We start from the raw sequence: 23167 nt of genomic DNA on the forward strand, positions 1-23167 counted from the left end.
ATTGTCTATATTAAGTTGCGCGTCCATAATAACGTACAGATATAATTTCAACTTACCAGCGGGTTGAGCCTTCTTAGTAATCTGGATGGTTATCCCTTCGCTGCCGTTATCTATACGGCGCCCGCTACCGTGCAGTTTATCATCATCCGTGGATCGCATGTCCAACCATAGGGCGTACTTGGTGGTCAGGTATTCACCGATCTGCACGGAGCCGAGGTCCAGGTCCTTTGTTATGTAATCCCCCACTGGTAGCTTTTTTATCTCATCCCACTGCTGGTGTGGTCTCATACCATGACTGAACAGCTGGTTGGGCATGCCCTCGATGGTCACTTCCACCTTTTCAATCTCGGGGTTGAAAAACTTCTCGCTGTCCCTCCGGAATGGATCGTAATACTCCACGGGGATGACCAGGATACCTTTCATCGATCGCGCCGGCACGTTCAGGTTGATATTCCACACAGTGTCGCTCTTATCTCGCACGACTGATCTATGCCTCAGTACGCGATCGTACAGGATAGCCATCTTCCCAGAGTACTGGCTTCGAACCTGCCTGGCCAGCTCCGGGCTAGTGACCATGTCGAACTCCAGAGAGATGTTGTCTATGGCATAACTGGCCTCATCACCGTTCGGCGTACGCACTACTTTGCTATAGTCGTTAAACGTGAGCTCGTATTCGAGCCTATCACCCAGCACGGCCTGGTAAAACGGCGCGTGTCCCGTGAGCAACTCGAAGTCGAGCGGCACGCAGAATCGATTCCCGTATGCTCGAGCGATGGCCTTTTCACCGTCCGATAGCTTGTCTTGTTGGTCTTGCGTGAAGACATACCCTATGCGCGCCCGGGTTGATTTGCTGATACCCTGGTACACATCATTGACTCGTTCTCCTTCGCTTTTCCAGAGATCCTTGTAGCAGTGAAACACGTCGCTGTCGTCGATGCTCAGCACCTCGTTACCGCTGATCTTGACGGTCGTTTTCTTGATGATGGCTCGACCCACGTTCCGCACTAGCTCGCGTTTGTCGTTGTCGGAGGTCAACGTGATATTGAACGCCAGTCGAACAGTGCCTGGTACAATGAGGTCATTCTCACCAAGGTTTGGAAATCTAACCAGCAGAGTTTGATTCTGGTCTATCTTGCTGGGATTGTTGGTGATGGTCACCGACTGGCGCACGGCTCTGGCTCCTAATGGCTCTCTCAATCTTCTGAAAGGATCTAATTTTCTGCCGTACATTGTTATATATAAACGAAATATATTTTTAATACTAAATAATGGATGAAGACATACCTATGGATGATATGTGGGATTATACTATGGATGATGCAGAGGCCGAGCAGGAGACCTCATTCAGTACTGACCTTCTACAGCAGGCTGTCGACGATTATTACAACGCAGTTGAAAATAAATCCAAACTCAAGCCGTTGGGAAGGGAATATTCCAAGTTTACCCTCGATAGAAATGGCACGCTGCGTTTTAAGGGGATCGATCTCGTGAATAAACGCACGAGAGAACCGCTTGCTTTATCAACACTGAGCAGTAAACATGGGAGTAAATTTGTCCACAATGAACTAGGCTTCATAGATTACGGTGGCGCGCGACCTAAGCAGTATCCTCCGAAGTTAGTTCAAAGTCTGGAAGGCATCAGGGACGCCACATCGGATCAAAACATGACTTATGATATTGAAAAGGTGTTGGACGACTACAAGAACAAGCCCTTCCCGGGCCTCGAAATTACCTTTCGGGAACTGAAGGGGTTGGACCTGTTAATGCAAACCATTCGTGGTCAGCTCTGGAAAAGCACAGCCAAAATGAGTGAGATAGACGACCACATCGCCTATGAAAAGAAAAAACTCGGTGAAACTGAGGACGAGTCTATGAAAGCCACCATCGAGGAACGAATACGTAATTTGGAAGATGAAAGGCAGACCTGGTTGGAGACAGCGTCCGGCTACAAAGAAAAGCTTCGATCCCAGACCAACCGTGTGCGGGAAACCATCAATCAAGTCCTCTACCGAGACACCACGTTAGCAGACAGGATTCGGATATTGTTCCGGGAGCAAGGGATCACCATCGCCAGCATTCTGACTGCATTGGGTTTCATCATATCAACCCTGGTGGTGTCACTGACAGGGGGGCCTGCCGGCGGCGGGGGAACTCCCACACCTGCCGGCGGCGGTGGTGTTAAAGACTGGATAAAAAAACTCGGGGAACGCCTAGCTAAACTGGCTGGTAAAGCCGCCGAAGCCCTTCCCGGCATCCTGGGTAGCATCGTCTCGTGGTTGTTGGGCGCTCTGGCTAAAACTGCCACGTGGCTCAGTCAAAACCTGTGGGCAGCCATCGTCGCCGTGGCGGGTCTGGTGTACGTAGCGGCTAAGAAATCTTTAACCAAATAAGTCCCAAAGCTACCCCACCAACCACCAGGGCCGTTTTATTATCAACATGCTGCTGATAGGGTGGTACCCCCACATGAATATGGGGGTGTGTGGGGGGGCACATGAACTTTAGACTCCGGGGGTGGCGCCACTATACCCGTTTCACGTGGTGGGATGTGTGGGATATAGGTGGTGTTAATATCGGGGTTGATACCCAACTTTTGATCCTTCGTGGCTAGGACTATTTTGTTGTTATAACCCACCACTTTTTTTACTCTCAGTTGCATATCACTCGGAGCCATGTACAACCCCACGCCGAACACGTAATTGACTTTCGATCTGGCGTATTCTAACACGTTTTGGTAGCGTTCGATGGCCCGCGGGAGATCAACTGGAGAATTGATAGCATCCTCAACGTTGGAAACAAACTGTTTCTGAGCATCGTAAGCAGTTCCCTTACCGAGGATGTTGGAACGCGTCATTGACTGCGCACCCAACAGCGCCCACACGTACGTTCGAATCGAGTCGTTCAACCTGACTACCCCGGCACGAGTGAATCCTTTCGACGTGTCCAGCATGAACATTTTCCACCCGTCTGCGGTTGACTGCTCCACTTTCTGGACTGTGAAAGCAACACCACCTTTAAAGTTCATACGATCATCCCTCCATTCATTACTCGACAAAGCAAAGTCCTGGCGTAGTATATCTCGTTTCAGTAAATCATCACTGACTTCTTTCACTGGTCGCGCGCCATCATAAGGAATACCCAACCCGTGGTTCGGCCCCGGCAAACGCCAATCCGTCTTCGGGTTTATTTCGAATTCATTGCAAATACGTTCGTAGGCCCGTCTATCGTACGGGTTGTTTGTTGCGTCTCACGCTTTGTCCTGTGGGAGGGGGGCGCTGATCTCTTTAAGGATACGTCTGACCTGGTAGTACACGTGGAACTTGAACACAGACTGACTCAGCGGTCCACGCCGAGTGTCGGTCAATGTCACACCACACCCCGTTGTAGCGCACCACACGGCAAAGTTGAATTGATTCTGCCAGAACTGCATAGGGTTGTTGAACCAAGCGTGGACTGCCTTGACGTTAGTCACCGAAAGCTTATACTTATCGAACACATCTAAAAGCTGGGCATTGAAATACAACCCAGGAGCAACCACGATCTTCATGGGGGAGAAATCTACGTCCAGTTTAGGGTAAAACACACCAGGGGAATACATTTTAAAACTATTATATAATGAGCATATATACTCTAACATGTACATAACACTTCCAGGAATAACGAGCGGTGAGGCCGTTCAGCTGACGCACGTGATCGATAACACGTCAGGCCAACTCGAAGTCGCACTCTGCGATATCACCTACCTACCGCAATGGACTAACATCAACGTCAGCAACAATAAGCTGTTCGTCAGTGGAACTCGCAGCCAGATAACTGACGGCTACTACAGCGTGTGCTCTCTAAACGACGAGGTCTTCAAACCCCTGGGAGCCGAACTCAAGATGAACGACCCAAACGGTACAGTGGTGTTAATCAACAACGGAAGAAACCCCTTGAGGCTCGGCCGACCATTAGCGAGGATACTCGGTATGTCTCCTGACGAGAAAAAACCAACAACAACCGTCACAGGCACGAAGTTACCCGACCTAGTACCGTACCGAGAGCTGTACATTCATCTCGGTCAGGTGAGCACAACGTACAACATTCAAGGAGGTCACCCTTCCACTATACTGAGAGCAGTGCCGGTGAAAACTGAGAAATACAACGACGGTAGAACCGAGTCGTTTTCACCACGGCAGTATAAGAGATTAACCCAGGGCAACATACCTGAGCTGACAATATCGGTGTTAGATATAAATCATAATCCTGTAAATATAGGATACCTCAGCTTAACGCTTCATGTAAAATGACCAGTGCACAAGGGCCCGGAGTGAAAAAATGCGTCAATATCGGGATCTCCGACCTCGGAGACACGCGCGGTTTCGACGCTCCCGGAGTAGATGGTAAAACGTACGCCTTGCAACTGAAAAACAACATTTACAAACGCGTTGAAGTCCCCTCCGGTGGAACCCTTAGTGATATAGTAGATGCCACAAGAGCAACAGTCAACACTAAGTACACCCTTGTCAACACCGGTAATAATAACTGGATAATATACCCATCGTTCGGGGGTAAACTGTTCGACTTAGACGATGTTGAGAGCACTACCGTCGTCCAAAACAAACCATATATGCTCGTCTTCACCGAAGATGACAAGTGGGTGTTGTTACCCGATAACGACGACTGGTTTCTCAATATTAGACTCGTCTCTCCCTACGTGTTCACGGATAACAAAGACAACCACCTAAACAAAGTCGTGAACAATGGAACCCTGCTCGTGGCTTACGTCCCAACTCAGAGACGTAGCATAGTCGTCAGCCCACTCGACACTATGGCAGCCCACATGCTAACGAGTAAACCAGCCATAAAAAACGTGAAATTGCAGTTGGTGTCTGAATTCGAAGGCGTGGTCACTATACTAGAGAGTCTACCGGCAAACTCAACACTGATCATCAAAGTCTACCTAGGGGAACCATCGGGGAATGATGTCGAGATCGTGAAGGGGATCAAACTCAGGTGGGTGAAACGACACCAGTATCAAGTTTGCAACGTTTACGTGCGGGTGGGTTCCGACTCCAACACCAGTCTGCAGGGGGTCAACGTGATCGTGGAAAACGAGATATCACTAACCAATATCTTCCTGCCTGCCAACATACACTTCATGGGTATGAAGTTCACCCCTGAACTATTATCAAAAAACCAGTTGGAAATTATATCGTAATAGTATAATAATGACCAGTCATCGTCCCAACACTACGCTTAACGACCTAGGAGATACAGAGGGATTCGATCAGCCTGGTGAGGAAGACGCCTTATATATCCTGCACTTCAAAGACAACGTGTACAGACTGGTGCCGTTATCAGATTTAAAAGAGCCCAAATGGTTGATCAACTTAACACTCGCCTCACCTTATATCACAATAAACACAGATACGGGGTATATCTCTAAGATTAGGAACAACGGTATCTGGGCCGGGGATTTCATTCCGGATAGTGTATTCATAGCAACTACTGATACCGAAAAAAATAGGTTAAAGACTGCAGTAAAAAATAAATTAGCATTTATCAATTATTCTTTTAACATATATCTTGATATATCCTCCCCTTTCACACTCATCATAGAAGTCTTCTTTAGTGATTTAGACAATGAAAACACCTCAAGAGTACACCAAATTTTACCCGGGGTGTCAATACACTGGTTTGACGAACACCAAGGCCAATATTGTCGTATTATTATGCAACAGGATACCCACGGGGGTTCTATAAACCGCTTAATAAACCTCAGTGGGGTTTTTATTACAACAGGAAAGTCTATTAGATTATCACCTATTACCCTGAGTAGTAGTCTAGAACTTATAGACTTCAAATTAATTTATACAATATTAACTGAAACCCAATTAAAATATCTTTCAAAATATATATTATAGATGGGTCTGTACCCAGTCGTAGAGGAAGTATCGAAGACGCTGGAAACCGTAGATGGGTTCCGCTTGAGGCAGTTATGTGATGTGAAACGCCAACTAGAACAAGACCGTGACACGCGGAAAGCACTATGTAAGAAGTACAATAGAGCTTTCAATATCGTGGACGGGGCTGACACTACCCTTATGGCAACCAGCATGGGACTAGGGGCTGCAGGTGTTGGGTTGTTAACCACCATCGTGGCTGCACCTATAGTGCTAGGTTTTGAAATAACAGCTGGGATAGCGGGGGTGTTAGGGTTGGCGCTTAAGTTGGTATCACGCAGACTGCATCGTAAGGCATTGAAACACGACGAGATCAGGGTTCTGGCCGAAGCAAAGCTCAACACAGTGAGTGAGCGTATTTCCACGGCACTCTCTGATAGTAAGATCTCAGAAGAGGAGTTTCGTTCAATCCTCTCTGAACTCACAAAATATAACGGAATGAAACAAGATATTCGGTCCAAATCTCGTAAGTCTGCTATCAGTGAGGACGAGAAAAAAAAGTACATAGAACAGGGGATACAAAAAGCCCAACAAGCCTTTATTATGAACACCAAAGAGATCATAGGCGGTTCACGTTAAACTGTTTCATCGAGGTAAACGTGACATAGGCCGGGTAAGAGAATCGTACCGTACGGCACAGTGTTACCTCCTACCAACACACGGTAATAGTAGCAAGTAGGCACGCCAACTTTTTTGTAGTAGGGGTAATAGTAGCAAGAACTAAGGTCCCAACCAAAGCCTTATTTAGTAAATAAGGCTTTGTAGAGACTTTTCTTGAAAGTGTTTTAGAACTGTCATTGTATATACTACTGGCGCTCACTTGAACGGCCAGACAACCTCAGGGCTGTGGTCAGACGCCGAAAGGGAGTGGCATATCAACAGCCTGGAGATGCAGGCAGTCATCCTAGTGGTCCGCCACTGGCTACCGGTTCTAATAGACTCCAGACTCCTGGTAGCGTCCGACAATTCCACGGTCGTGTGGGTGATTCACAATCAGGGTACAACCAGATCCAAACAACTTCTGGACCAGATGTTCCTATTAGCGGATCTGGTAGACAGCAACGGCATCGTGATCGCGGCCCGTCACATTCCCGGCTGCAAAAACATTCTGGCAGACGCCCTGTCGCGCCCCGGCAAACCATCCCCGACGGAGTGGATGCTTCATCCGGACACATTTCGCCAGATTTGCTGGCAACTCGGGAGACCACTGGTAGATCTTTTTGCCACCAGTTTCAATCACCAGTTACCAACGTACGTATCTCCCGTGCCGGATCCACAGGCGTGGGCAGTCGACGCGATGTCTCTATCATGGGAAGGCCTGGACGCATATGCGTTCCCTCCTCCAGTCCTTCTCTCGGATGTAATCGCCAAGATCAGACTGACCCAGAACCTCCGACTGCTTTTGGTCGCGCCTTGGTGGCCAGCCAGGTCGTGGTTTCCCGATCTTCGACGACTCACCAGCGGAGACCCTTACAAACTTCCAGAGTGGTTGCATCTGCTTCGACATCCACACAGTCGACAGCTGCATCCGGATCCACGGCGATTCCATCTTCACGCATGGGTCATCTGCAGAGGGCATTAAAGGCTAAGGGCTACTCTGAGCACGTGGCGAACGTTATAGCTCGCGCGCATAGAGTTTCTACCCGTTCTTTATATGACGACAAATGGCGCTCTTTTGAGAATTTTTGCGCACGAAGATCTCAAGATCCCATGGCAGCATCTCCTCAGTTTGGGGCACAGTTCCTTCTCTACCTAAGGAACTCTAGACATCTCAAAGGCAGTACCTTAGGCACCTATTTGTCAGCTTTGAATTCTGTCCTTGCTATCAAGTCAGATACACAGATCTCCAAGATACCGGAACTTATTGCGCTTCTCAAAGCTTTCAAGCTGGAAGACCAGAAGGCCAAGTTCCATCCTCCAGCTTGGGATCTTAATGTTGTCCTTCAACATCTCAGAGGGCCGCCGTACGAACCATTAGAGGAAGCCTCCTTTGAACATCTTTCCAAGAAGACGGTTTTCTTACTATCATTGGCAACAGCGGCTAGAGTCAGCGAGATCCATGCTCTTGACGTTACTCAGATCCGATTTGAACAGTCAAGACACGGACGTGTTCATTTGGGTTTGCTTTGGGATTTTGTGGCTAAGAACCAGCTTCCCGGGCAGCCTAACAGGCTATTTTCCATCCCTCCTTTGTCTACGATCCTGGGTCATCATGACTTGGAGGAGGAGCTACTATGTCCAGTCAGGGCTCTCAGATGCTATATTAAAAGGTCAGCCTCTAGGAGACGATCCCGCAAAAGGTTATTCATTCCCTTTGCCGTGTCCTGCAAAGGCGAAGTAAACAGAAATACTATTGCCCTCTGGCTCAGATCGACTATCCTGGCGGCCTATGACGACAAGCACCTGCCTCATCCGGTAGCAAGTAACCCGCACGAGATCAGGGCCTTGGCGTCTACGATGGCCCTCCATCGGAACTGCACAGTACCGCAGATCATGGAGGGCTGTTTCTGGAGGTCATCAACTGTCTTCGCATCCCACTACTTGAGGGACTTGGCAGTTGAAGACGTGGAGGGGTTACAGTCATTTGGTCCATTGGTGGTTGCTCAGCAACTTACCCGACCATCCGCCCATTAGGTAACTACACTTCTACTTACCATTGGTCTTAAGATTAACCTCACCCCCAGGGTGCGTCGGTTTTTCTTTGGAGTTCTATTGGGGTGCTCTTTGTCCTGTTCCAGGTATTCTCCTGAGACCGTTGACATTGGCTTTCCCGAGTTCTCCTGATGCATGTGCACTGTTTGCTGAGGGATGGTCCTCCGGAGTCCACACCACCATCCATCTGTCGAAGCCATATGCATAAGACCTATGGTAAGGTAAGTTAAAAATTTATTAAAATCTAAATATTTTAGATATTTAAATACTTACCTTACCATAGGGCGGTGACTCCCTCCCAACGCTGGATGCTCCTCCCCACTTTGGACTCTTCGGACCTTTCGGTTGACGGTAAAAGTGAATTTTGGATTCTGCGCTCTCGCGCAAGTGGAGAGATCACGTCACTTCCGTGACTACATTCGTAGATTACATGAGGTAGCCATCGAGGGGATGGCGAATCAACGACTGTCTGATCTCGTTTAGCGAAGCTAGAGGTAATATGCATAAGACCTATGGTAAGGTAAGTATTTAAATATCTAAAATATTTAGATTTTAATAACTTTACAGACGAGTCAAGGTCTTTTAGACGATCGTCATTTTCCCCTCACTTGATAATGTTAGCCATTTTCCCTGGAAATCCTGTTTACCACGGATGCAACGATACAGCAATTCACTCCTTATACATTATCACTAGAATAGGTTACTGATTGTGCCGTATAGTAAGAACTGGGGTTCATATACTTGACACATTGTGTAGGTTTCGCTGGTTCGCTCTCCATGTTAGAAATATAAACGCCGCAGACAGTAAGCAAACACTTCCATGTTTCACAAGTGAGATCATCTCATATTTTTTTTTATCTATTTAGTGTATTACTTTCATATTTTTATATATTTAACTTTAATTGTCACTGCAATCACTTTGTTCCTTCAGAAAAATATATTGTTACATGCCTATACTGAAATACATGGCAAAATAGACAGACATAACCAGTAACGAAAACACATTTTGTTTGCTGGAGATGGTCCCTACAGCACACGTGACCTAGCAACAACGCAGGACAAACAAGCATTTATTGGATGTGTACTGGTAGTGTGCTTCATTCTTGGTCATTCTAGAGTAATATGCTCCACAAAGCATCGTATAAAAACACCAACGCATGACAAAACCCTTCTTTATTGGCGCTGGTGATGTGCTTTTTCCATGGTTGCATTTATGCACAGGGTATATGATTTATCCTTGATTTTCAAGTGGTGTAGAGGGGGGGTCGCATTATACACGGATATACACGGTACTCCCAAGGCAGATGAAAATACAATATCATGCTCTCTATACCATTGACTGAAGTAGGGTGTGGATTTGATGTAAACATTGTCATTATTGCTTTGAAAAAAAGTTCCTTTCATATGATGTTGTAGCTTGGCTGGCAACTGAAGAAGTTGGTGGAGACTTTGAAGGAGAAACCGAAGGAGGTTGTGCTGTTACTGAAGAAGAGGCCTCGTCACATCAGTCCGTTCGGGAATCTACCCAACCGGAAGAACAAACAACATGCTCAGGCAGCAACATTGCCAAAGATACTGAAGAAAAGGCGGTCACGTGAAGGTGATGCCAAACAGACTCGGCCATCGCTACAAGAGTTCACATCTTCAGCACCGTCAGGGGATATCTACGTCACGAAGTGAGTACATGTATTTGATTTTTTGTTTTTGGCAAACTGATGGATGCAATTTTGAGTCACTGAGTGGCATCCAATGTTCTTTCAGTAATTTTACCCTTGAAGGCCTGGTCTTCCGCAGCCAATATGTGTCATATTAGGTGACTCATAGGATCTGCTGGTCACACTCACTGGCTGACACATGTCATCGTGTCCTAACTGCATAGAACGATGCTCATGATGTTGATCGCTGAATTGTCTGATTCAGACATTGAACAACAGCAAACAGAATCCATGTGCCCAAAGAGGTCTTAGCTCTAAATAGTCGTGAATTTTCCAACTTCAGTAGATGTAGTGCTAAGATACCTTTGTGCATGTGAGCCCATGTCTGCTTGTGTGCCATGTTTTGCTTGCAGGATGTTCTTACATACATGTGTTACTTATTTGTCACTTGTATAACAAGTTTGATGTTGTAGCCTCAATTAGAATCAGGAACTGTTTTCTTATGTAAATATCAATCATAAAAATACCAACATCCCTAACTTACTTTGCCCAGTATATATGTGGATACTTGCTACTGATTAGGTAAGTGTGAATGTTAGTAACTGGTTCTTAGAATATTTATATAATATGAAGATTCTTTGGAAAAGCTAATTTGGGGCCAAAAATACTAGTTTCTACATCAGATTTGGGCCAAAATGCTAACTGAGCTGAATTAGACTAATTTAGAGTGGACATCTTTGCTGTGAGGGAAAACCAAGTTCTATGGATAGTCATTTTCTTTATTGCAGTGGGTGCGACATTTTGGTGCAGGTACTAACACTGTTATCGAGCAAGTGATAACGGTGCTTGATAACGATGTCAGTACCTACACTGAAACATCGCACCCTTTGCAGTAATATAGTTGACAATCAATAGAACTTGGTTTTCTTTCATCTATACAACTTCTAAAATGCCTTTCAAAGATGTTATCTTTGCTGTGGTCATGAGGATAGTCTCCCTGCCAGTGTCAGAGCAGAAGATGTTTGGATGTTATGGTTTGGTATCCTCATCACTATTACCAGTGTTGTAACATGCACCCTCATTATTGCCAGAATTTAGTATGGTGGGATAGCATAGTTGTTAAAGCATTTGATTGTCACGCTGAAGACCTGAGTTACAATTCCTCACATGGTCAATTGTGTGAAGCCCATTTGTGGTGTCTCTGCAACAATATTTGCTTCAATATATGCGATGCAAAACCATATTCAGTCACTCACTATAACCAGTAATTAACGCTATACCATCAAAGACAGTGTAACCACACCCCTTCACTATAACCAGTGTGAAAACATGAGTAAGACCATATACATTAACACAAGCTGAACACCCCACTGACTCAAATTAAAGCTTGTGAATAAAAAGGATGTGCATTGTACAGGATGAGTACAAACTGGTGACAGTGTACAGCTTGACATTTATGACTTCACAACCCACCAAACTCGCAATAAACATTACAGGAAGTTTTAACATAAGTGGGGACAATTTAGGCCATCTTGGGCCTTAGGCCATGCACAGTAAGATGAGTTACCATGCCTCTCTCAGTAGTATAGGCAGGTGATTGTACAGGGTTCCCCATTGCCAACCATGTGGAACTTCCTAGTTCAATGTGGTTGTCTTACCACTCCGTCTGTCCATTTGAATTCTGTCTGTCTGTCATCTGCCTGACTGTGTCATCTGGCTGTCTTTCTGCTTGATTGTCATCTGTCTGTCTGTCTGTCTGTCATAGCCCTCGTCATTTTTTCAGCCACATCATTCCAGTCTGTAAAGAATCAAGCTTGACTGAGACAAATTACAATAGAAAATGTTAATCAACAGGAAGTAGTGTGTTTAAATCACAACACAACATCTGCAACATTCTCTTCCCGCAGAGGTTACTTATCATATCTTATAACCAAACCTCTGTTCTGTTACGGCCATATTTGCCAATTCTAATAAAATCCCCTAGTGACAAAAAATTGCAACTCCTATTATCTCCCTTCTTTCTATCCAATCAGAACAGGTTACACCAACTCAAATCCAGTGTGACTATTGCAAGCAAAGATAGGGACACATATATCCCTCATCTGCTGGGGACATGTGTTGATGTGACACACAAGAATCAATTGGCTAGCTTGTCCATATTCAACGAGGGTTATGGAGACGCCATTGATCTAACCATTACATGACTGAGTTCTGTCTAGATGAAACATCGAGCTGAGGAAGAGGTTCCAGGTTTCACAAAGCATACGGAAATTACCACGGCCTTACGAATGATCACTTTTGAAACAATGTCATTTATGGCACAACTAAATCTGATTACAACCAATCATGAATCCTGGATACTTGCACCGTAAAAGGGTCGTATCGGAACAGAGGTTTGTAGAAAGATATGACAAGTAACCTCTGTGGAAAGAGAATGCATCTACCACAGATTTTTTTAAACTATTGAAGCATGTGATATAGTTGACACGACATGTGATATACCTGACATTAAAAAGGCTGGAGTTGTTTGATTTTCTGGATGACTGGATAGCTTAGGTCCAGACAACTCACAGTTTTGTCAGTCTGTTTTCTTGTTTAGTCCTTCGATTTTTTAAAGGTAGTTTGTCATACAGACCCAGAAACAAATTTATCCAAGAAATCCCATTCTCATCTAGACTATGTGGCAAAGCTAGATTCCCACGAACTGAAAAAAATATGTCTGTGGGCTTCTTTTCATCATGTTTAATGATTATAATTTGAGAATTATTTTTTCTGTGAAATATGTCCATTTCAGGAACAGATGTTAGTCTAATCTAAAGGCTACAGATTTTGTATTTGTGCCTCAAAATATTAGTCAGTGGATTGAAAATGTACAATTCCATTTCAGATATGTACTACTTTGATACCCTGAAAATGCTATGTCAGTAGAAAAAAATATATATGAAGGAGTTTGTTTACGAAAATTTTGACAGATGAAACAATTTAGGGAACACTGATATTCTGGAATACTTTTCTTGGTATACATTTTAAAGTTGGAAAATGATCATTTTTACATGGAATGACTTCAGAAATTGTGAGTCTAAGGTTACTGGAAACACATTACGACCAGAACAAAGCATGTGACTTAAGTCTGAAAAGGATAATCTCACATTTTCATGGAAATTTTGATTTACGATCTACCCAACACACCTGCCAGAAAAATTGAAAATGTGCACTCTCTCACTAGTCCTCCAAATGCATGTGCTTCAAGGGCTTTGTGTGCAAAATTTGGCTTTAAAAAGTGAGGACTGCTAAAGGGACCAGACAATCAGGAACCGTCTGAGGGAAAGAAATCTCCGACCCTGACGTCAAGCCGTGAGACCACGCCTCCTTCCACATCACAGAGTTGGGCACAGCACCACCTGCAGTGGACAAGACAGCAATGATCAGTTGTCCTGTTTTCCAGTGAATCAAGGTTCTCATTGCAACGCAACGACGGGCGAGTTCTTGTCTATAGACGATCTGGCGAACGTTTGGTGACGTCAACATCTCTACGTCATCAATAGTAATCTAAATGCAGTTTGTTACAGGGATGAGATTTTGAGACCACTTGTGATTCCTTGTCAGATTGCAATACAGTTTACCAGGATGATAATGCAAGACCTCACCGTGCAAGTATAGTCAAAGACTTTCTTTGACATAACATCACTCGAATGGAATAGCCTGCATATTCTCCTGATATTGTGCTGATTGAACATGCATGGGATCTGTTGGTCAGACGTGTTAGAGAAAACCACCCTCCTCCCCAAGGTCTGCATCAGCTCTCTCAGTGACTGACTCTGGAGTGGTAGGCTATCCCACAGAACATGTTGCAGACACTAGTAACCTCCATGAGACGTCATTGTGCTGCATGTGTAGCTGAAAGAGGCAGTCACACTCATTACTGACTGTTCCATCTGATCCTTGATTGTCAATTTTGACCCCAGTGACTTTGATGACATCACCCCATGATCATGTTATGAAATATCGAGAACTGATGATGAATTTTGATTTCATTACACTCACAAAATAATGAATTTTCCACATCTGTCTTTGTCATTTGTTCCTGTCAGTTTTTATTTGTAAATAATTCAGTGTTCCCTAACTTCTTTTGAGTATTAGATATCTAATTTAACAGCAGGAGAAATTGAGTGTTTAGATTTTTGTTTTTCCTACTTGTTGGATAAAAACACCTGTCTTTTTGTTTGCTGAATTTTTCATATCTGTAGTTAGAATTGTAACCCAATTCTCAAAACATCTTCTAGGGCATTGGGGTAACCTTGTGGCTAAAGAATTTGCTTGGTATGTAGACCTGGGTTTGATTCCCCACATGGGTACAACGTGAAGCCCATTTCTGGTGTACCCTGTTGTGATATTACTGTAGTGTTGCTGAAAGTGGGTGAAACCAAACTCACTCACTCACTCACTCACTCACTCACTCACTCACTCACTCACTCACTCACTCACTCACTCACTCACTCACTCACTCACTCACTCACTCACTCACTCACTCACTCACTCACTCACTCACTCTAAAATGCCTGTGTGTAATTCACCAACAGTGAATTCGTCAGTGCAGGTCCTAACATCATCCAGTGCAAGTCAGACAGATACCCATGATAAGAGATACATGTAACACAGTGTAACATGTACTATTTGACTTTATAAATATGGAGATGGCGGCTGACCCAGGTCAAGTGTTCCACAAGTAAGATATTAAAATTCCTGTTATTTGAAATTATCAAGCTTTCATAAATTTAGATAAAAAGGGCAAAAGTTATTCAAAGTATGTAAGCGTTGAGAGGCAAGATTACATTATGCTGACACCATTCATGTTATACAAACCTCATTGTTTAAGGTCTGTTATCTTCCATTGGGAAGTATTGTGTTGATTACTGAAGTAAGGTATTTTGTGGATCTATGTGATTCAATTTATCATTCAAAGAAACAAAGGATATTATGCATTAGTTCTAAATATATCATTTCTCAATACTTACTTATGGTCAGTGATTAATTTATCATGAATATTTTTTTTCAAATTAATAAAATTCGGTATTAGTTGTCAACACAACCAGTGACTAACTCTATAAAATCCCTGTGAGTGTCAGCAATCTACTTACATCTGTCAGTGTATATATAGAAAGTTCAAACCAGGAAGTTATTTTGTAGCCCAGGTAGGGTTAACGCTGAAGCTTTCAACAGGCTTTGTATGTCACTGACTGAAAGTCGTACATCTCTTTTAGTCTCTGTTGAGACTTGAACCAGTAATGTGTGTTTAGGATCTGTATGTTTGGATTACATGTTGGTGTGCTCAATGTCATAAAGCACAGGTAAGGTGTTAGATCCTCTCATATCAGGCTGTCAGCAGTGACTGACGACTGACATGGTTGTTCATTTCAAAAGTACATGCCAGATAATCTACTCACCTGGGCCCTTATTCTCGAAACATTTGTAGCCCAATGAATTCTTAACTTTCATCGTAGGCAATTTGATAAGAAAGGGTTTTAGAAGTTTGTAGGGCTACCAACGTTTCAAGAACAGCTAGCCAGACCATCTTTGGGAAGTTAAGCAATTTATTTTGGTTTAACATATGGACAGTGTCCACTGAAGTATACGATGGATGAAAATGACTAGTCAGCTTGGTCATATCTAATGCAGAATGAGATTAAGATTTTTTAAAATATATCTTACAATACCTTCTTTATATGAGTCAGATGTTTCAGTCTTTGTGCCCATTTCTTTTTAAAAATTCTTATTCTGTTTAGGAATATTCCCTACAAAATACATGCTAGATGCATCTCGAGGCATCGTCCGTTTGTAATCATGGGAATCTCCAGATGGAATGGCGACTATGTTTGCCGTAAGAGGCAACTAATGGGGTCGGGTGGTCGGGCTTGCTGACTTGGTTGACACATGTCATCGGTTCATAGTTGCGGCTCATGCTTTTGATCACAGGATTATCTGGTCCTGATTTGATTATTTACAGACTGCTGCCATATAGCTGGAATATTGCTGAGTGCAGCATAAAAACTAAACTCACTCACCAGGTGGAATGTCATGTTTATAAAAAATACATGTTGAAAAGATATAATTTGTTGTTGCCTTAATATTGAGGGGGTAAAGGTTGGCTGGAATTAGAGCTTGGTGTAGTGCTCAGAGATAAATAAGTCAACAGTGGTTGGATTACCTGATGCTAGGAGATGCTTGTGTTGAAATATCAGTGTCATAGTGTCAGTGAAATATTATACCAGGCTTATGCTTGATGTGAGGGGTGTAGAATGGGATTATCTAATCATGTTTGAAGTATGTCACTATATCTGAATTGTGTTGTCAATCATGTAGTTCACTGACTCAGTTCTCTATATAGGTACAGTGTGGGAAGCCCATTTCTGGTCCATTGCAATAATATTGCTGGAATATTGCTAATAACAGTGTTTCCTTGCTCCCTCTCTCACTCACTCACTCACTCACTCACTCACTCACTCACTCACTCACTCACTCACTCTCACTCACTCACTCACTCACTCACTCACTCACTCACTCACTCACTCACTCACTCACCTGCCAAACAGTCCTGGTTCATGAGAATCACATCCATGAAAGATAATAGGTTCCCTGAAAGATTATTTTTAACAGAATTAAAACAAATGCAATAAAGTGACCCTACCTCACATTTATGTAATAGTATTGATTGTAGTTATGTTGGCAAAGCAGAAGAGAAAAATCTTCATGAGGGTTTTTCAAGCACTGTGAACTAATCTCACAAACATGCTTGCAGTCAGCTGTCATCTATACCAAACTGCCTTTGTGTCCAAACCACATGTTCTAGATTTTATGTATGAGAAACTACTATTGTGATGAAAAGGGAGTAGTCCCTTTGATTCGTTATAACAGTACTCTACTGTTATACACAAATGATTATGGTGTTGGTTTAACAGATGACAAAGTGTGTTATCAGCTGTGCTCCCATCCATATGATGTGTGTAGTACACACAGAGCGAGGTTAATAGTCCAGACATGACTGACACGACTGGCTGGAGCTTACCATCACAAAGTCCATGTGATTTATGTGTTCAACGTGAATGCGTATGTGCACTGTTACCAACTGTCATCCGTGAGATGTTATTATATAAGTAGTGCTTTTTGTTTGTTTTCCAGTTTTGTTTATTAAATATAGACATGTTTGAACCATGTGACATGTAACAGGTGATTGCTTTGTATTCCTGTATAAATGGGCAAGAACATGACATTTTTCTAAGAAACACCTTTTGTAATATTTGTAGGCTTCAACGCAAATATATGTAATATCGATCCACAGGCTTAAAATATTGGTTGATTTTGAAAAAAGTGCATCCGAAAAGCTCTTATGTCTTTGCCAGGTCAATGTTACGTACCTTTTCAGTACTTTTTTGGGGCTAATATAATATCTTTTGATAATTCATTACAACAACAAACTTAACAAAGTCATTTGAATGGCATTTTTGAGAACCAATCTAATCTGAGATGCCAAACTTGTTTTGTCACATCATTCATGGTCATGAATTTGATTGATATAAACAATATATATTTCCAGAAGGGTGTAGGATTGGTGCAAAGCTCACCTAACAAAGACTTTTAAAAGTTTAAATTAAATTATACATTAAGTTAAATCTAATTACTGTTGATTCTAAGATGCAGATATCAGAGTCGCTCATAAAAATACACATTCATATACAGTACATAAACATATATATGCGTAAATCAGCTTCTGGACAGATATTTTGTTTATCCAGCATAGGACACATACATACAAATATGAAACTGGTGTAATTGTTTTAAAAACTTACTGAATGTGTCAAGAGGTGTTATATGGGTAGATTGGGTATTGTAACATCTCCATGTTCTAGACCACTTTTTACCAGTTACCTGCAAGGTTTTAGAAACTTACTGAATGTGTCAAGAGGTGGTAGATTGGGTATTGTAACACCTCCATGCTCTAGACCACTTTTTACCTTACCTGCAAGGTTTTAGAATCTTATTGAATGTGTCAAGAGGTGGTAGACTGGGTACTGTAACACCTCCATGCTCTAGACCACTTTTTACCTTACCTGCAAGGTTTTAGAAACTTATTGAATGTGTCAAGAGGTGGTAGACTGGGTACTGTAATACCTCCATGCTCTAGACCACTTTTTACCTTACCTGCAAGGTTTTAGAAACTTATTGAATGTGTCAAGAGGTGGTAGATTGGGTACTGTAACACCTCCATGCTCTAGACCACCCTTTTACCATTAACTGCTATGGTTAATAAACTTACTGAATGTGTTAGAATGGCAGTAAAGATATTTCATTTGCAGTGAAGAGATGTTTTCCTGTAGATTTGCCCTCGCTGAATTAAAGATATTACTATATTCACATTGAACTGTTTAAGAGATATAAAGAATAACTTTCTACAAATATTTGACGGGAAAAATGAAATATGAACTTGTATATCCTAGACTAGAGAAAAAAGGGAGACTATGTTTTTCACCGATGCTCATGTGATAATCTACCAGACTGACGTTGCCACTATCGATGTTGGAATGTCTGCACCAGGAAGTGAGTGATCCTGTGCGCATTACAGTAGAGTAATTTTGACAGATAACACTTCTTACATAAATATCCTCTTGTCAGGTGCTCAGACAGACCTACAGGTCAGCTACGTATATATTTCTCTTAAATGTAGATAAAGACATGTTTACGCAGGAATTTAGACCTTAGACTGCAGTGAATTTAGACCTTAGACTGCAGTGAATTTAGACCTTAGACTGCAGTGAATTTAATGATTTATGTACATATGTTTGTTGACTTTTTTAAGCTATGTGCAGAAAACATCAATGTTGGTACTTTAGGCATATTTGACAAGAATATGTATACTGTTTAATGATGTAAAAGGACTCCTGACTTTTGTTTGTCTGTTTCTCAACTTCGTTTGAATAGTATATCAGTATATAGCATATTCATCTGGTTAAGGACGGAATTCAAAGCATGATTTTCCTTGTCAATTCTTTGTATCTAGGGGTTTAATATAATCATATAAAGGTGGGATGTGATGAATATTTAATAATTAATACTAGTGGCTATAGTTATGCCAGGTTTGAAAAATGTTGGGTTTTTTTATTTTCTGTAAGGATTCTTTAGATGTTACATATAAATATATTAATCTGAGTCTGGTGTTGGAAAGTCAAATGGGTAGGTCCAAAGTCTAATAACTATTTTGTTGTTTTGTGTTTCTATTAGTGATGCAGTCATAAATATTCCAACTATATATAGTCGGTAACTAAACAAGTTGGATCTCTTCAATCCAGTGATTGACTGCATGAGCATCAATCTACACAAATGGTAATTGATGACGTTTCAACCAAGTCAGTAAACTTGACCACCCGATACCATTAGTCGCCTGTTCCGACAAGCATGGATCACAGATGACTAAGCCAGAACGTCAGGGGCCTAATGCTTAATGAAAATGGTCATAGTTGAGGCATTTTAGAAAAGGTAAATATCATTGTTTATTACTCACCTGTTGAAGATACTTCAGTATAATATTTTACGGCAATATTACACTCATGTAATACTACTTGATTTTTTACATCAGAATGATTCCAAGTTATGAAGTCACAATGCTAATGCTGCTGTCGCAAATTTACTAGACCTTGGTTGACTTGCAGAAAACTGAGAGGCCTCAGACTCAATTTATGTTGGCAAGTAATAAACAGAATACAAAACTCGCTTCTGTGAAATGCCATTTTTATTCAACTTGTTAAAGATTTTGTATCAAACTCGCTTCACTCACTCACCAAATCATTAACTCGTTTAATCAAAATGGTATTACACAGAAGGTCGTTAAGTATCCTCTATGAACAACATGACTTGATGATGATGCTGTTGAGGTATTTTGACCCAGGGTTCTATTTACTAACGTTTTGTTTGATAGTTTTGGCAAAGTTCGGGGACTGTCAATAATCATCAATCTATTGTCATACTGAAGTAGTTGGATAGGCAAGTGTATAAAGTGTACGTTTTTAGTGCTGAAGTTACAGCTTGGATGTGCCACATGAGTACGAAGTGTAAAGCCCTTTGAATACTTACATTACAAGGCTTGATTGGGGTAGTTGTTGGAGAGGTCAGAGGTCGTCAGTCACATTACTCATTCTTTGTGTGCTGAAAGTGTATACATGTAGTCATGTATTTTCTGAATTGCGAGTATGCTCTTCATAAAAGGCTGTGGTTCTCTGAAGGTGTATGGACTTTTGTGGAGCTGCCAGAATGAAAGGAAGCAACACATATACCCTGGTGTAAACAGGAACTGAATGCATGGTATATGCAGGGGGACTGACTTCTTGGTGCTGTGTCTTGTTGGCCAATAATAACTTCAGATGTCAGTCACCTGAATGCACTGTTGTAGAGGTGGACTGACCAATCGACTGGCAGACGGATGGACGGACAGGTGGACAGAATGAATGAATGAATGGATGGATGGATGGATGACTGACTGACTGACTGACTGACTGACTGACTGACTGACTGACTGACTGACTGACTGACTGACTGACTGACTGACTGACTGACTGACTGACTGACTGACTGACTGACTGAGTGTCTTTATTTCCTTCAGAGTTGAATCCAAAGATCATACAAAGTCAAATACAATTTACAGCGCATCACTTGCATTGTTTCAGTGCTCTATAAGAAATAATTTACAGAGTACGGTGAGAAGTAGAGAGATACGGTTTAGTAGATTACAAAGCCACCTTGAACTTCTGTAAAAAAAAAATAGGTCAAAGTCAAAAGGTGTTGAATTTACCATGCATTGTTATGTCAGTGCTCTTAGTATTGTATGCTGGATGGGTGGATAGGGGTTGGATGGATGGATGGATGGATGAGTGGAAAAATGATGGAATGAGAGAGTGAGTGAGTGAGTAGAGTGATATGAGATGTTTGCCTCAGTAAAATCCATGAGTTAAAAGCTAGGATTTGACACAACAAGCCCAAGTTTCTTGCTTGCCAGAGTGTCGTATCTCTACACAGCAGGCTGCACCATCTTTGATGACTGGGCCACCATTGTAACTAGTCAGATTACCTGGGCATGGGGCGGCGATGGGTACTTGGTTACTCCAATTCGGGTCAGGTACAGCTAGAATCGAGTACCCGGAAAGGGAGACAACTCTGTAATGACAAGAACAGATAATGATTTGTCTTTAGCAGTATTGATGTAATGCACATTTGTATCACTGGTATTGTTTGATTAATTACTGTATTTTATCTGTGTAAGAGTAGTGAGCAGTCTTCTTATAGTAACAACAGGAACAAACTGTTCCGTGTTTTAACAGAATGGTGTTACTCTCTATATTAGACAGATATGAAAAATTAAGTAGCCTGAGATCAGTTTCAGTATCTTGTTGCCACCCTTTCAGGTTTTTATAATAATCTCTGTCAAATCATGATTCAATATTCAGAAAGTTGGCCAAAACACTGCATTTCTTACATTTTTGGCTGCACGATTTGATTCGGGTAACTACATGTGAGTACTTAATTCCATTTTTTTCTCCCCGTCCCAGCCCGTCCTGGGCATTTAATATGGCTAATATTGCAATGAAAGTTGTGGCTTATATGTTGTGAAAGAAGACAGTTAAACCCCTCAGCATTTAAGCTTCTCTGTTGTTGGAATTAAGCTTTGAAATTCATTATTGCTGAAATTCTTTATTTGTTTGTTGATTTGGATTATGCAGGATCGGAGTAATTTTCTGGTGCTATTTTCCTGATGGTATTCAACTTCATTGTACCAGCCTGTGTTTGTAGGGTTGGATTTGTGGGATCGTAATTATTTTCTAGTGCTATTTTCCTGATTGCATTGTTTCATTGTATCAACAAGTGTTAGTTTGTGGGGATGGATTAAGTGGAATGAAAGTAACTTTCTGGTACCATTTTCCTGATGGGATTTGTTCATTTTATCAACAAGTATCAAATCAAACTGACAACTTTGTTTGTTACGTTCACTGATAAGATTAGAGTGTAAATTGCATTCTTTCGTTATGTGGGATTTTGTTTGCAAATGAATTGTATGTGAAGTATCAGCAATATCAGGAAGGATATATGCATCCTGATGTAATGTCACTGAATATCACTTCCTTTTTCGTGTAATTTCAAATCTTAATAAAAAGATTTCTCATGAAATCTTCCATGCATAGCCTGTGCAGTCATGACTCAGTGTGTCTACTCATGTTTACTCATGTTTACTCACTTTTATCATGAAGCAGATGTCCCACTCTCAACATATTTCTATGGGTTGAATCCCTGTGAGCTTGTGATAAAAGAAATTGATGTGCTCACATCATTGAAAGGACCTGACATAAATAAATACATGGCCATATATATACAAACAAAAGTGTTCTCTGTGTGTTTGTGTTGAACAAATACAGTAGATCTTCCTGCATGGACTGTGTTATCTGCAAGGTTTCACTTTCCATTGACAAGACTGGATGGTGCAGGTTGTGGTTTTCTGATAATTGAAAATAATCAAAAACAATCGAGAGAAGGATTAAGAATGTTTATCGATTGTAAAAAACATATTTTTGATTAATCAGAGTTTAGTTATTTTAGTATAACACATGTGAATGAAATAATTTGAGGAATGCACTCATCAGCCTAAAGCTATGTGCATTGTATTCATAGTTCGTTATTCATCACTTCAGTAAATTTTACTATAACCTGTTTATGAATACAGCCATTGTGAACATAGCAAGATATGCTGAAAAATATTATTATTTTGACCACTTTCGTTGTGTAATTACAATCTCTGCATCTTTCCTTGTATATGTGGAACCACAAAAGGCGGTTGCCTCTAAAGGCTACTATGCCTGTTGTAAGAGGCGACGAACGGGATTG

At 41.9% G+C, this 23167-nt stretch overlaps 1 protein-coding gene across 2 annotated transcripts in view; it reads left to right on the plus strand.

Moving 5' to 3' along the window:
* LOC137287455 (connector enhancer of kinase suppressor of ras 2-like) overlaps positions 1-23167 on the plus strand; it is a 69667-nt gene that overhangs the window by 19005 nt on the left and 27495 nt on the right. For both annotated transcript variants that reach the window (XM_067819762.1, XM_067819763.1), the window contains exon 8: positions 10011-10270. In XM_067819762.1, the coding sequence (XP_067675863.1) occupies positions 10011-10270 (260 nt within the window). The remainder of the gene's footprint in view (positions 1-10010; positions 10271-23167) is intronic.

This window comes from Haliotis asinina, chromosome 6 (genome assembly GCF_037392515.1).
Source record: "Haliotis asinina isolate JCU_RB_2024 chromosome 6, JCU_Hal_asi_v2, whole genome shotgun sequence".
NCBI classification, from domain to species: Eukaryota; Metazoa; Mollusca; class Gastropoda; order Lepetellida; family Haliotidae; genus Haliotis; species Haliotis asinina.